Here is a 17,276-nt window from a genome sequence, read left to right on the forward strand (position 1 = left end):
TAGGGCTGCATCTGCAGTGCATGGAAGTTCCAAGGCTAGGGGTTGAATCAGAGCTGCAACTGCCTGCCTATACCACAGCCACAGCAAGATGCGATCTAAGCTACATCTGCAATCTACACCACAGCTCGTGGCAGTGCTGGATCCCTGACCCACTGAGTGAGGCCAGGGATCTAACCCACATCCTCATGTATACTAGTTGGATTTGTTTCTGCTACACCACAATGGGAACTCCCCTATATCGGGTTCTTAACCTGCTGAGCCACAATGGGGATACTGAACTTTTGATTGTTATCTCCAAACCTAATTGCTTATCTTAAGGTTCATTCTTGACTTCTCTCGCTCATTTTACACCCATATCCCAATCAACAGCAAATCCTATTGGCTGCACTTTCAAAATGTACCTAAACTGACTCCTTCTCATCTGGACCTCCTTTACCTCGCATCCGTATGTGTTGTTTCTTTCCTGGTCTACTGCAGTGCTTCCTGACTCCTCTCTGTGCTTTTGCTCTTTGCCTCTGCAGTTTCTTCTCTTGAAGCCAGACTAATCCTTTAAAGGTAAAATGTGACTTATTTCCAAAGGATTCTAAGCAATCCAGACATTGCTTATACGGTTCTCCATGGTCAAGACTCCAGGTGCTTCCCACCTTATCTTTTACCATTTTCCATAACTCTTTGCACTTTAGTCACATTGCTTCCTTGCTATCACTTAACTACGTTGTGACCATTTTATCTTAGGGACCTTGAGCTTGTGCATCACTTTGAGAATGCTCTTCCTCCAGATTCCCTCATGATTCTCTTTCTCACTAAATCTGTGACCTAGGGAGTTCCCGTCGTGGCTCAGAGGAATTGAATCTGACTGGTACCCACGAAGACACAAGTTTGATCCTGGGGCCTCACTCAGTGGGTTAAGAATCCAGCATTGCTTTGAGCTGTGATTTATGTCTCAGATGGGGCTTGGATCTGGCATTGCTGTGGCTGTAGTGTAGGTCAGAAGCTGTAGCTCTGATTGGACCCCTAGCCCAAGAACCTGCATATGCTTCAGGTGTGACCCTAAAAAGACAAAAAAAAAAAATTGTGACTTATTCACATCTGTTTGAATTGCCTTAACATAAAGATTATTCCTAACTCTTCTATAATATAGATCCTCCCTTATATTCCCTATTCCACTTACCCTGTTTTAGTTTTTGTAATAGCACACGTCACCACTTATTAAATCATCTGTTTGTTTATTGTCAAGAACTCTTGCAGTTCTCCTTGTGGCTCAGTGAGTTAAGAACCCAACTAGTATCCATGAGCATGTGGGTTTCATCCCTGGCCTTGCTCAGTGAGTTACGGATCCACATTGCCACAGGCTGCAGTGTAGGTGGCAGTTGGGGCTCAGATCTGGTATTGCCGTGGCTGTGGTGAAGACCACAACTGTAGCTCCCATTTGACCCCTTGCCTAGGAACTTCCATATGCAACAAGTGCCACCCTGAAAACAATACAAAAAAAAAGAATTCGTCCAGTCACTTCCTGTGAGGGAAGGACTTTTACATTCACTGCTATATCTATAGCACTTAGTTCAGGGATGCTAAGTTCATAGTACCACTTAATAAATAGTATATACTTCATATGACATCTGCCAAATTTGAGTTGGATTTTAAAATGGAGAAGTAGGTATACATATGAGTCTTCCTGGAATAAGTCATGTTTTTCAAAATATTGCTTTTCAGCTTTTCTACTTTTTATTCTTATTTGCAAAAAAAAAATAAACTTTTTATTCTTACATATGTTTTAAATATCGGTTAAAGTATACGTATTTTATTTTTCCATAAAAACACATATTATGTAACTTGACATCTTTTTCCATTTTAAAAATGATTCTCTTTTACTTGTAACTTATTCCTTAATATACTTATTACTAAATTCTTTTTTTTTTCCAAGGCCAGGCCTGCAGCACAGGTAAGTTCCCAGGCTAGGGACTGAATTGGAGTTACAGCTGCTGGCCTACACCATAGCCACAGCAACATAGGATCCCAGCGTGTTTCTGTGACCTACACCATAGCTCAGGGCAACACCAGATCCTTAACCCACTGAGCGAAGTAAGGGATCAAACCCACATATCCTCATGGATACTAGTTGGATTCATTTCTTCTGAGCCACAAAGGGAACGCACTATTACTAAATTCTTAATTTGTGTTTTATGTTGAAAGAAACCATATAATATTTTACAATGTCAAGTCATTGGGAATAAAGGATGGAAAAAATACAAATAGGGATTTTATTCCTTTCTGATTTTTATAATATTCCAGTATTTTTTTTTAAGTTGCCTAGAAATTCCCTCAGTTAAAAGATTGGTTTTTCTCCTTATGATGTAATCATTGTCCCTAAGAGACCCTTGTGACCTTAACCACATGTGCTATTTTTTCTTTTTTCTTTTTGCCTTTTTCTTCTACTTAGGACTTTAGTTTATCCCCTATTCTCAGTTTTCAGTGGATGTAATTGACTTTTATAGGTTAATAAGAAAGGATAGAGAAAAGAAAATTTAATAAAATAAAAGTAGAAACCAAAATTCATCTTTTTTGTGTGTGTGTGTGTGTGCTTTTCAGGGCCGCACCTGAAGCATATGGAAGTTCCTAGGCCAGGGGTTGAATCAGAGCCTTAGCTGCCTGCCTATGCCACAGCCACAGAAATGTGGGATCGGAGCTGCATCTGTGACTTACACCATAGCTCATGGCAGTGCCAGATCCTTAATATACTGAGCGAGGCCGAGGATCCAACCTAAATCCTCATGGATACTAGTCAGATTTGTTTCCACTGAGCAGGGCATGGGAACTCCCCCAAAATTCATCTTAAAAATAGACTCTGGAGTCCTCTTGTGGCTCAATGGGTTAACGATATGAATTTGTTGCTGCAGCTGCTCAGGTCACTGCTGTGGCATAAATTCAATCCCTGGCCTAGGAACTTCTGCATGCCACAGGCATGGCCCAAAAAAATTGGCTTAGTGTTTATAATATAGCATATATAATTGTACATATAAGATGCTAATCCCCTTTATTACAGCATACTTCTAATCTCTAGGGAAGACCAATTTTAAAGTTTATTGGTAAGGAATGAAGTCATTGGTACATTTTCAAAGGTTCAGTGTAACTATTGCCATGGGTGGGCAATGGGAAATAGCACATCTGAAACCCTAACCCTCCCACATAGACATATGCCCATGGCAGCTGAAGAGTCTTATATGGCCCAAGTTCTCATAAACACCTCTCTCTGGCTTACTACTTTAACATTTGTAAACTATTTTTTGGAAGTTTTTCAATGGTTGACTTTGGTACTTAAGACATTAATTTGGTTTTATTTTTATTTTTTCCAGGTGTATGGTGGCTGATGAGGTAAGTGTTTTCATGATTTTTATGCCTTTTATAAAATTGCCCAGCTTTTATTGTCTGTTATATACCACGTACTCTCTTTCATATTTCTGTACATCTGTATATGGAGAGGAGAGGGGGAGAGAGAAAGGGGGAGGTGAGGGGAGGTGTGCAGGAGGAGGCAAAGAGAATAAGAATGAGAGTGTGCATGTGTGTGTGTGTGCAGGGTGTGCATTTGGATAATGCGAGTGTTAACATTAGTGATCTTAAATTCTATATTGTTAACCTCAGAAACATGAATGCCTCCCCAGATGAAACTGGACTCTTTTTCTACTTGTCATACTTGCTTAGAAGTTGAACCTAAGATTTTACTCTAAAAGTTATTGTTAATTGTTTTGTACGAGTGTGAAGCAAAATGTTAAAATGGCATTTTACTATCACTAAACAATTTGATGTCTTTAAGTGGCAAGTACTAGTATATATTCATATTCACGTTTTTTCACTTAAATGGAAGTTCTTGTTATATAAACTACAGTGTGCTTTACATACATTCTCAGAGTAATGTAAACCAGAAAGTTCTAATTTTTAAATTATTTTGAAAAATGTTTTGTTGTTTTCATAATGACTTTAAGGATAACAGCAAAATCTATACATTTAGAAATGTATTAGAAATGAAGAAGATGGATACTGAATTTGTTAAAAAGATAAGTAAAACCATAAAAGGTTCTCCTGATTAACTGCCTTTTAGTTTAAGTTACATGTAGACTCACCAGTGGCTTTTCTTCATAATCTCTTCCTCAGGAACAAAATCTGTTCCTGAATTCCGTGCAGAGGTTGGCATAGGGTTTCTTGGTTCATGCTGATTTATAATTATTGAAGTTTTTAGTTTAAAACACTTATTCTTTTTTTTTTTTTTTTTGCTTCATCCACAGCATATGCAAGTTCCTGGGCCAGGGATCAAATCCAAGCCATAGCTTCATCCTACACCACAGTTGTAGCAACACTGGGTCCTTAACCCCTGCACCATAGCAGGAACTCCTCAACTCTTCATTTTATAAGGCATTGTTTAGACTAATTGTTATAATAATCAGAAACATAGTCATTGTCTGTGATGAACTTCAACAATGTAATTAAAGAGATAGGACAAGGACATAGACATTTGGGAAACAATAGAAATTTATATTTTCTATTAGAACAGGATGAATTCCAAAAGTATTTTCATTAATTAATAAACTTGAAAGTCCACAGTGACTGAAAGACTTGTTTTTAGTCTCTGAAAATGTTTCATCAAATAGGAATATAAATTCATCCTTTAAAACCTCAAAACTAGGAATTCCCTTGTGGTGCAGTAGGTTAAGGATCTGGCATTGTCACTCAGTTTGCTGCTGTCGCGCAAGTTTGATCTCTGGACCAGGAACTTCCACAACTTTGGCTATGATCATTGCCAAAATATCCGCTCAAAATAAGGCATAACCATTTTATATAATATATGTAAAATATATGTGATATGTGTGTGTGTGTATCAATATATTTTTTTAACAGACCAGTTTTTTTTTTTTTTTTTTTAGGGCCCCACTTTCAGCATATGGAAGTTCCCAGGCTAGGGGTCAAATCGAAATTACAGCTCCCAGCCTAAGCCAAAGGATTTGAGCTGTGTCTGTGATCTACACCACAACTCATGGCAACACTGGATCCTTAACCCACTGAGTGAGGCCAGGGTTCGAACCTGGGTCCTCATGGATCCTATTCGGGTTCGTTACTGCTGAGCCACAACAGGAACTCCTAACAGACCAGTGTTTTTTGTCCACAGAAACTATATTTAAAAAGATAACATTTTCTTGATAATCTCCCCAAGCAATTCATGGGGAAGGTCTTAGTAATATCATTGCTACCTTGTTCCTCAATTTGATGTCATAGAGATTTGAACAGGCCTTAAATGTACAGAGTCATTCATGGATTGAAATAAACACTTAATCAGCACTTTAGCTCTTCTTAACTTTTATTCTCTGACAAACTCCTGTCTTCTCTTCAGTTAACATGAGACTAAGGATTATGCAGAGTTCATGATGTACCCTTAGCCGGCAAGAGTTTTTTGTTATACCAATCACTTTTCATCTCATATTATTTATGATTACACTTGTCACATGTTGAGTGATTTGTGACCTTTCAAAACTATTCCTATTTTTAATTCAGTGAATTTAAATGAACAATTTAATATTTCTTCAGTACCTAAGAGAAAATTCTACTTTTCTATCCCTCATATCTTCTCTTTTTTCACAAGCACTTTTTTTATTTTTTCAAGTTTTATTGACGTATAGTTGATTAATAATGTTGTGATTCACCAGCATTTTAAAGGCTCTCTTTTACAACTATTTGACTTTAAAGTTTTATTGAGTCCTGTCAGTAAGGTTAATTAAGGAAAAATCCTCAGTTTTACATGTACGTACCAGGAACGGGCTATAGACATAAACATCATGAGGTACATTTCCAAGATCACAGCTCAGAACCTTGACTATCCTCTGTTAGTGGTAGGGTTGAAGTGATGTATCTGTGGAATCTTACTGAGCTAGTGTGAATGAAGTTTAGTAAATTAAAAATCTTAAAGTAGAAAGAACTTGTATATATGTAAATTATGTGAACTCTGGTTTGACCTTCATTCTAATTCCCCATACAGTTCTCCTTCACTTGCTCTTATCACATAATGGTAGTGATGTCAGAGAAGGAAATGAAGTTCTTAACTTGGAGGTCAACCACGTTCCATTTTTAAATTAAAATATATTTTGATATGGTGAATATTTGACTCATCAAATAGCTAAAAGCTTTAGGAGAGCAATTTTACATCTCTGTTATTGAACCTACTTTTTTTAGATGCTTGAATACCCACTTGGAGCATTGTGTAATTTAGCTGTCTGCTGTGATCTTTATTCTCTAGCGTTAGAAGCAAATGTCTTCCTTCCCTGGTATAAACTACCCCCCCCCAGTATTTTTCCACTATTATCTTTTTCTAATATATTCAGTCTCTGAAGAACTATATAATCTATCTATTGTATAAAAGATAGTCACTAACTTAAAATTGGAATAATGATTTAAGTTCTGTTTAATTGTCTTATTGTGTGCTCATTGAGTATTTCAATTATGCTTCAGATAAGCAACACAGCTGCAACTATTAATAAAACTAACTTTGTAACCTAGCTTCTACTGTTTTAATTCCTTTTTCTCCTTCTTGGTTTGATATAATCAAATGCTGTTTCAAGAACTGTGTGGTAAATATACAGAAAATTTTGTGAATTTGGATTCCTTTCATAATGGAATTCAGGCTGCAGTCTGTAGTCAGGCTGTTGCGCTGTTATCTTAATAGCTTTATTAATCTTTTGAGCCACTGTGTTTTTGTTTTTGTTATTCAGTTGAAAATTATTAAAAATTTTTATTCATAGAATTTTTTAAATGTGAAAAAGAATTTCACATTAACACAAACCAGGTAGTTTAATTCGATGTACGTGGGGGAAAATAATAAAACAACACACTTCTACTTTATTTGTCAGGTATTTAAAGGATAGTATTCTTTGTAGAAACGTAGTATTTAGAAACTGTTTGTAATGTCCATTTCTTCCTAAGAAGATGGGATTAATATCATGGATTTACATGAATAGCCTAATATGTCACTATGGGTGAAATGTTGTCCGTACATGAATTCTGTCTTTTCTTGTCCATTGTATCTATTATCAAAGTCAGAAAATTCCTGCTTTCCTCTTATGTAACATTTTTTGTCAGTACTCTACTTTAGTCCCCTCCCTCATCCCCTACACACACACACACACACACACACCAAACACACACAGTTTTCCCTATGTTTCCTTCCTGTTACTTGAGAAAAACATTTGGAATTGGGGGATGGTATACCAGGTAAAGTATTCCTTTCCTTCCTTTTTCAGAAGAAAAGGAAACCATTTGTCAAACTAAGCTACTTGGCTTGGCTTACTTTGTGGCTATTTCAGGACATATTAAATATTTGGAATAGAGATCATGGAGTTATCATTATGAATGCTTTTCTTTTGGTCAATGTGTTTCTTTGGAAGAAAAGTTTGAGGGGAGTGGCTGTGGAACCTGTTCAGTGCTCACAGAAGTTTAGTGTATGCTGCAGTTTGAAGAGCCTTGTCATTTTCTCTGCAGGGAGAAATCTGTAGGTGTCTAAAAAATACTGAAGAACACCCTTTGGAAGATTTGTTCTGATCAGAGACCTTAAAACTGATATTGTGAAATAGACTCTACTCATATTAACTTCATAGGTTTGAGGACTAAGAAATTAAGTTAGACATGAAGGATTTTAGTTTTCCTCCTATATAAAACTACCCTGGTTTGACAAATTGAGCTGAGGTGACAATTTTTATTCCATTTGCTTCTACAAATCCTAGTTTCCCTTTACCAGACCCAAGTTGAATTGGACACATGTCCCTCTGAGCTCTTACTGTTTCTGATTCATAACCCTTTGTTGATGGTCCATTTTTATTGGATGAATGGACTGATGAAAGAGTTAATACTTGGGAGTTACCTTGTGGTGCAGTGGGTTAAGAACCTGGCATTGTCACTGCAGCAACTTGGGTTGCTGCTGTGGCACAGATTCAATCCCTGGCCCAAGAACTTCCACATGCCATCAGTGTGGCCAAAAAAAAAAAAAAAAAAAAAAAAAAAAGTTAATACTTAACACATATGTGCCAGATCGTGATTTACACGTATTAATTTATTTCATCTTCAGGACACAACCCAATGGAGTATTATGATTATTATTACCACCCCCGGAGTTCCCATCATGGATCAGTGGTTAACAAATCCAACTAGGAACCATGAGGTTGCGGGTTCGATCCCTGGCCCTGCTCAGTGAGTTAAGGATCCGGCATTGCCGTGAGCTGTGGTGTAGGAAGCAGACGCGGCTCGGATCCCGAGTTGCTGTGGCTCTGACGTAAGCTGGCGGCTACACCTCCAATTAGACCCCTAGCTTGGGAACCTCCATATGCCGCAGGAGCGGCCCAAGAAATGGCAAAAAAAATTATTATTACCACCCCCATTTTCCAGATGAGAAAGCTGAGGTACAGATATGTTAAGTAAATGCAACTAGAACATACTAGGAGCTGATAACTAACCTGAAATAATCCATCTCTCAAGTCCATTATTGCTATTCTATACAGAGCCTCGAAGTACCAGACTTCCTGTGGGTTTTTTTTGTTTGTTTGTTTGTTTTTTGTCTTTTGTCTTTTTAGGGCCATACCTGCCGCATATGGAGGTTCCCAGGCTAGGGGTCGAATTGGAGCTACAGCTGCGGGCCTACATCACAACCATAGCAACTCAGGACTGAGCCGCTTCTGCGACCTACATCACAGTTCATGGCAATGCTGGATCCTTAGCCCACTGAGCAAGGCCAGGGATTGAACCTGTGTCCTTATGGATCCTAGTCAGATTTGTTCCCACTGAGCCACAACGGGAAGTCCGACTTTCTGTGTTTTGAAACTGGATTCTTAAGTACAGAAGAATCTGCAAGACTCAGTGCTCAAATGAATGAAGCTGAGTGATAGAATAAAGGTGATGGCCTTAAATTTTGTGCTGTTGAGATTCTCAATATCATTTGCCTGCTTTCTTCCTTTCCTCATTTATTATTTTTTGAATGTTCTTAAACCAACTATAATTCAATAAAACTTAAAATATAAATAAATGTTAAATTTTAGAACAGTTTTAGGTTTATTGAATTATTGTGAATATAGTACAGAGGTTCTCATATGCCCCAAACTCAGTCTTCCATCATTACTTAGATTATTATATACTAGGTCTCAAATAACAAACCATTATTCATACATTATTATCGTTAACTAAAAACTGTACTTCCTTTAGATTTCCTCAGTTTTCCCCTAATTCCTTTTTCTTTTCCAGAATTCCATCCAGTAGCACATTACATTTAGTAATCATGTCTTAAATTGACATGACAGGAGTTCCCGTCGTGGCGCAGTGGTTAACGAATCTGACTAAGAACCATGAGGTTGCAGGTTCGATCCCTGCCCTTGCTCAGTGGGTTAACGATCCGGCGTTGCTGTGAGCTGTGGTGTAGGTTGCAGACACGGCTCGGATCCCACGTTGCTGTGTCTCTGGCATAGGCCAGCAGCTACAGCTCTGATTGGACCCCTAGCCGGGGAACCTCCATATGCCGCGGGAGCGGCCCAAGAAATGGAAAAAAGACAAAAAAAAAAAAGAATTTAAATTGACATGACATGTAGTCAATAGCTTCTGTGACAGTTTCTCAGACTTTTTTGGTTTTAAAGACCTTTACAGTTTAAAAAAATGATTAAAGTAGAGTTGATTTACAATGTTGTGTTAAATTCTACCGTACGGCAAAATGACTCAGTTATGCATATATGTTCTTTTTTTCATATTCTTTTCCATTATGGTTTATAACAGCATATTGAACATAGTTCCCTGAACTTGTTGTTTATCCATTCTATAGATAATAGTTTGCATCTGTTAATCCCAAACTCCCAATCCATCACTTACCTCCACCCCAGGGCAACCATAAGTCTATTCTCTATATCTGTAAGTTGATTTCTCTTTCATAGATTAGTTGATTTGTGTCGTATCTTAGATTCTGCATATAAGTGATATCGTATATTTGTCTTTCTCTGACTTATTTCACTTCATATTGCTGCAAATGATATTATTTCTAGTTCCATCCATATTGCTGCAAATGATATTATTTCTTTTTTATGGCCGAGTAGTATTCCATTTACACATCTTATTATCCATTCATCTGTTGATAGACACTTAGCTTATTTCCACATCTTGGCTGTTGTAAATAGTACTGCAGTGAATATAGAGGTGATGTACCTTTTCAAATTAGAAGGTTTTTTTTTCTGGCTATATGCTCAGAAGTGGGATTGCTGGATCATATAGCAATTCTATTTTTAGTTTTTTGAGGATCCTCTCACTGTCTTCCATAGTGGTTACACCAATTTATATTCCTACCAACAGTGTAGGAGGGTTCCCTTTTCTCTGTAGCCTCCCTAGCATTTGTTATTCATAGATTTTTTTAAGGATGGCCATCTCACCCATGTGAGGGTTACCTCTTTGTAGTTTTGATTTGCATTTCTCTAGTAATTAATGATGATGAGCATCTTTTCATGGGCCTATTGGCCATCTGTTTATCTTCTTTAGAGAAATGAAGACCTTTACAGTTTTGAGAATCAGTGATTCATTATTTTATAAAATATCCCTTAATTGGGACATGTTGTTTGATATTTTTCCTCATGATCAGACTTGGGTACTGTGTTATGAGTGGGGGAACCACAGAGGGAAAGTGCTGTTGTCATCATGTCATATCAAGTGTACATAATATCAATGTGACTTATCACTGTTGATGTTAACTTTGATCATCTGCCTTGATGCAGTGTTTGTCAGTTTTTTCCAGTATAAAGTTATAATTTTTTTTCTCCCCTTCCATATTGTATTTTTTTGAAAGAAAGTAACTCTATGCAGCCCATACTTAAGGAATGGGAATGTATGCTCTATTTCCTTAAAGGCAGAGTAAATACATAAATTATTTGAAGTTCATTCATTCACTTTATCATTTGTGTTTCAGTAAGACTCATGGATATGCATTTTATATTTGAGATTATTATCTAGTACTTCTTTATTTTCTTGGTCAGATTATTCCAGCTATGGCCTTTGGAAGCTCTGTCAATTCACTCCTATGACCCTTGGACATACCTCCTTCATTATGGGCTATTTTATTTAGAGTTTTATGTTTTGTTTTCTTTTGTTTTTCAGCATTTTCTTATTTTCTGGCACTACACAATACTCCAGGCTCACCGAGTATATTTCCTACTCCACTCCTTGAATCAGCCATTTCTCTAAGAAACCCTGCTTCTTTTTATTGATAAAAGATATTGGAACCAGTATACTCATTTTTATGAGGGTGTCATTTCTTCTAGAACTTTTCAGCTGTCAGAGGAAGGAGATAAATGCATATATACTTACATATGTATGTATGTGAATCTTTACAAATATTTACCTATGTAAGCATCTGTATCTGTAATTAAGCTAGACATGAGTTCTATTGATATCTCCAGTTCTAATCCATTATCACATGGATCATTCCATCTCCACGTCTTGTTCCTCCCACTCCCTCTGTATGCAATTCCAGTATGCATGTGTGATGGTTTCACTATCGTTAACCCGTAGCCCCTCTCCAGGAAGGAAAATTATGAACTAGAGTACAATGTTTATGTACAGTTCCTTTAACAGATTCTACTCATTTTCAGTATTACTTAGGTCACACCTTATTCCTCTACTATATTCAGTGAGGTGGCTCATACATTTATAATACATTTAAATTATTATTATTATTGTTATTATTATTATTATTATGCTTTTTAAGGCTGAAACCACAGCATAGAGAGGTTCCCAGGCTAGGGGTCCAATTGGAGCTATAGCTGCCAACTTATGCCACAACCACAGCAACATCAGATCTGAGCCATGTCTTCGACCTACACCACAGCTCACAGCAATGTCAGATCCTTAACCCACTGAGAGAGGCCATGGATCCAACCCGCAACCTCATGGTTCCTAGTCGGATTCGTTTCTGCTGCTCTACGAGGGGAACTCCCATTTAAATTATTTTATCACACTTTAGCTTCCATCATGGGATCTCCTGACCTCCTACATTATTTTAAATTATTAATATATATCAATGTTTCCTTTTTATAAAGTTCTGTGGATTTTTGTAAATGTTACTGTCTTATAATCACCATTACAGTGATATAGAATAGTTTTATTGCCCTAAATAATCCCTCATGGTTCACTTACTTAATTCCCTTCAGCCCCCAAACTCTAGCACTCAAAGATACATTTAATGACTATTGTTTTTGCTTTTTCCAGAATTTTATGTGATAGGAAGCATACAGTTTGTAGCTTTTTCAGATTTTCTTCACTTAGTCATATTCATTTAAGATTTAGCCATGTCTTTTTGTGGCTTGATTGCTCTTCTTTTTATCACTGAATAATATTCCATTATATGGATGTCCCATAGTTTGTTTTTCCATTTACCAAGATGAAGGGGCATATTAATTGCTTCTAGTGTTGACAGTTATAAAGCTAACATTCTTATGTTGGTTTTTCTGTGGATGTCATCAGTTGAGTAGTTATGTAGGAGCGCAACTGCTTCAATGTATGGTATGTTGGTTTCCTAGGGCTGCCATAAGAAAATACAACAAACTAGATGGACTAAAACAACAGAAATTTATCCTCTCTTGGTTCTACAGGATGGAAGTATCACATCAAGGCGTGAGGTTTGGTTCCTTCTGAGGACTGTGAGGAAGAACCTATTGGATACTTTTCTCCTAGCTTCAGATGATTGCCGGCATTCTTTGGCATTCCTGGGCTTGTAGATGCATCATTTCAATCCCTGCCTCCATCTTCATGGGGTATTCTCCCTGTGTGTCTATATGTCCTCTCTTCTTATAAGGACATCAGTCAGATTGGATTAAGGGCCTAACCAATTCTAGTATAGTATCTTTTTTGTTTGTTTGTTTTTGCTTTTTAGGGCAGCATCTGCGGCATATGGAGGTTCCCAGGCTAGGGGTCTCATCAGAGCTACAGCTGCAGGCCTACACCACAGCCACAGCAATGCCAGATCTGAGCCCATCTGTGACCTATACCACAGCTCACAGCAACGCCGGATCCTTAATCCACTGAGCGAGGCCAGGGATCCAACCCGCAACCTTATGGTTCCTAGTCAGATTCATTTCTGCTAAGCCACAATAGGAACTCCCTTGTATAGTATCATCTTAACTAATTACATCTGCAACAAATAAGGTCACATCCTATAATGCTGATGGGGTAGGATTTCAGTATATCTGGTGGTGGGAGGAAGACGCAGTTCAGTCCATAATGGATGTAAATTAATGCTGCAGTGAACTTGGGGGTGCATATACCTTTTCATTTTCTGTGGATAAATACCCACAAATGGAATTACGGGATCATGTGGTAGTTCTAGCTCTAATTTTTTGAGAAAATTCTATATGACTTTCCACAGTGGCTGTACCAATTTTTGTTCCCACCAGCAATGCAGGAGGGTTTCCTTTTCTCTACATCCTTACCAATGCTTGTTATTCTTATCATTTTGATAGTAGCTATTCTAATAGGTATGAGGTGGTATCTCACTGTGGTATTATGTTTTTGTTTTTGTTTGTTTTTTTAGGGCCACAGCCACAGCAACGTCAGTCAAATCCTTAACCCTAGGGATCAAACTCACATCCTCATGGATACTAGTTGTATTTGTTATTGCTAAACCACAATGGAGACTCCTCACTGTGGTTTTGATTTGCATTTCTTCGATGATTACTGATATTGAGCATCTTTTCATGTACCTGTTGATCATCTGTATGTCTTCTTTGGAAAAATGTCTGTTTGATCTTTTGCTCATTTTTAAATTGGGTTTTTGTTTGTTTTTTATTTTACTGTTATAGGAGTTCCTTACATATTTTAGATATTAACCTCTTATTAGATATGTGATTTGAAAATATTTTCTTCCATTCTGTAGTTTGTCTTTTTGTTTTGGTGGATTGTTTCTTTTGTTGGGCAGAAGATTTTTAGTTTGAGGTAATCCTATTTGTTTATTTTTGCTTTTGTTTTTGGTATCAAATTGAAAAAAAAAGTCATCACCAAGACTGATATCAAGGAGTTTACTCCCTACATTTTCTCTAGGAGTTTTATGGTTTCAGGTCTTACATTTAAGTAAATCCATTCTAAGTTAATTTTTGTGTATAGTGTGAGATAGTGGTCAAGATTCATTCTTTCAGAGTTCCCATGATGGCTCAGCAGAAACGAATCTGACTAGCATCAGATTTGTAGCTTCAATCCCTGGCGCCTGTCAGTGGGTAGGTTAAGGATCTGGCATTGCCGTGAGCTATGGTGTAGGTCACAGATGTAGCTCTGATCCCACATTGCAGTGGCTGTGGTATAAGCCATTGACTACAGATCCAATTTGACCCCTAGCCTGGGAACCTCCATATGCCATGGGTGTGGCCCTAAAAAAGACAAGACAAAAAAAAAGTCATTCTTTCTTTTGCATGTGACTATTCCGTTTTCTCAACACTATTTATTGAAGAGACTGTCCTTTTTCCTCTGTGTATTCTTGGCTCCTTTATCATAAATTAATTTGCCACATATGCATGAGTTTATTTGGAGGCTCTGTAGTTCTGTTGCATTGATCAATATGTCTGTTTTTATGTTAATGCTGTACTGTTTAGGTTACTATCACTTTGTAATATAGTTCAAAATCAGGGAATGTGGAGTTCCCACTGTGGTGTAGTTGGCTAAATACTTGACATTGTCTCTGGTTTGATCCCTGTCCCAGCACAGTGGGTTAGGGATCTGGTGTTGCCACAGCTGTGCTGTAGGTTGCAGCTGTGGCTAAGTCTAGCCCAGGAACTTCCATATGCTGTGGGTATGGCAAAAATAAAATAAAATAAAATAAATTCAGGGAGTGTGATGCCACAGTTTTGTTCATCTTTCTCAGGATTGCTTTGGTTATTGTGGTTTTTTGTGGTTTCATACAAACTTAAAATTGTTCTGTTTTTGAGAAAAATACCATTGGAATTTTGCCAGGAATTGCATTGAACCTTAGATTGGGTATTATGGACATTTTAACAATATTAATTCTTCCACTCTATGAACATGTAGTATCTTTCCTTTTTTTGGTATCTTCAGTTTTTTTCATCAGTGTCTTATAATTTTCAGTGTATGGTCTTTCACCTACTTACTTAAATTTATTCCAGGGTATTTTATTCTTTTTGATGCAACTATAGGTTTCTTTTTTCTTTATTTCTTTTTCTGATAGCTTGTTATTAGTGTAGTAGAAATGCAACAGATTTTTGTATATTGATTTTATATTCTGCAACTTTACTGTGTTTATTAGCTCTAACAGTTTTTGGTGGAGTCTTTTGGTTTTTCTATATAGAATATATCTATAATCTTTATACCTTTTATATCCTTTTCTTGTCTTTGTACTAGCTAGGTTTTCTGGTCTAGTGTTGAATAAGAATGACAGGATAAGATATCCTTTTCTTGTTCCCAGTCTTGGGGGAAAAGTGTTCAGTTTTTCACCATTAAGTGTGATGTTAGCTATATCTATATTGTAGATAATTCCTTATCAAATTGAGCAAATTCCCTTGTGTTCTTGGTTTTCTAAGAGCTTTTGTCATGATTGTTGGGTTTTATCAACTGTTTTTTCTGCACCAATGATTTTTTTCTTCTTCTTTGGTTTATTGGTAGTGAATCACATTTATTTATATTCAAATGTTGAGCCAGTCTTGCATACACCTAGGATCAATTCTACTTGATCATCATGTACAATTCTTCTCATACACTCTTGACTTTGATTTGCTAACATTTTATTGAGGATTTTTGCATCTATATCCCTGAGAGGTATTGATCTGTAGTTTTCCTTTCTCATAACATCCTTGTTTTTGTTGTTAGTGTAAAGGTTGCCTTGGAGAATGAGTTAGGAAGTGTTCCCTTTGTTTGTCAAAGGCCAAATCAAGTGAAAACAGCTATTCTTTACTGCTGCTAGAATTATTTTCCTCAAATTCTCCATTTTTCCCTGTTGCCTAGGGTAAAGTACTTCACAAGGTAGCCACTACCTGTGTTTTCCATTCTCTTCTGCCCTTTTCTGGCATAAATTCTAGTGACACTTCCATTTCTCTACTTATTATAATATCTACCAAGTATTATCAGTGTCGTATTAGACAGGTTAATTTAATTTCTCTGAGCCTTAATTTCTTTGTGTAAAGTAGGGAATAATAATACTTTTCTCATGAGATTACTTAGGAAAGAACAAGAGGAATATATCTCAGGTACTTCATTCCCTGATTCTTCTACTCCCAAACACCATGACTTTTAAAACTTTACTCTCTGTATATATGCTACTCTTTTTCTGATTAATCCCCTTCCTTCTATGTCCCATCTTTCCCCAAGTTTATCTAACAAAAGCATCATTCAAAACCCTCTTCAAATACCTCTTCCAATTGTATCACCTCTGTATCACCATCCTTTGTGCCTCTTGGTTTCCCTGTGTTCTCACTTCTACTTGAGTTTGAATTATGTTCCACTGTATTTATATGGTTCTTTCCCATAAACTGGAACTCTTAGGACTCATGCCCAGTCTACCTAGCAGTTTCTGGGGAATAGTAGATTTCCATTTAATGCCTTGTGAATGATTGAATAAGAGAGAAAAAGAAAGAGTAATTTTTATGACTCATTAATTGTTGTTGTTCTTATTGATCTTTTGAGCTCATCTCAGATAAAGATCTCTTTATCTGAACAAGAGGGACATCTTGGCTACGGTTACCAGTACTTTAAATCAGGTCCACAATCTGCTATCACCTACCTCCAGTTATTATAGACATGGAGGTAATGAAGAAAAGATTCCTTTAAATGGTTTGGGGGGCTTGGAGGTTTTTTGAAAAAACTTTATTAAAATGTTTAACGTAGGAGTTCCTGTCGTGTCTCAGCAGAAATGAATCTGACTAGCATCCATGAGGACCCAGGTTCCATCCCTAGCCTCACTCGGAGGGATAAGGATCTGGTGTTGCTGTGAGCTGTGGTGTAGGTTGCAAATGCAGCTTGGATCCCATGTTGCTGTGGCTGTAGAGTAGGCTGGCAGCTGTAGCTCCAATTCAACCCTTTGCCTGAGAACCTCCATATGCCACAGGTGCAGCCCTAAAAAGACAAATAAAATAAAATAAAATAAAATATCTAACATAGGGTCTTCTTGCTTTCCTTCAAGTCACCCTTTAGTTTGAAATTTTTTATCTTGAACACTAGCAACATAGAAATGCATTTTTCAATTTTTAAGGAAGTTTACCTTGATTTATTGGGAAGTTGGTGCAGTT

General features: G+C 37.1%; 1 protein-coding gene across 5 annotated transcripts in view; it reads left to right on the plus strand.

The window, feature by feature from the left end:
* The window catches only part of ZRANB3 (zinc finger RANBP2-type containing 3), a 302,772-nt gene that overhangs the window by 134,378 nt on the left and 151,118 nt on the right, over positions 1–17,276 (plus strand). For all 5 annotated transcript variants that reach the window (XM_021075255.2, XM_021075253.2, XM_085001387.1 and 2 more), the window contains one exon: positions 3,354–3,372. In XM_021075255.2, coding sequence (XP_020930914.1) covers positions 3,354–3,372 — 19 coding nt within the window. The remainder of the gene's footprint in view (positions 1–3,353; positions 3,373–17,276) is intronic.

This window comes from Sus scrofa, chromosome 15, assembly GCF_054392235.1.
Source record: "Sus scrofa isolate SSC_HxYL_T2T_F1_AM1 chromosome 15, Sscrofa_HxYL_maternal_Yorkshire_Landrace_v2.0, whole genome shotgun sequence".
Lineage (NCBI taxonomy): Eukaryota > Metazoa > Chordata > Mammalia > Artiodactyla > Suidae > Sus > Sus scrofa.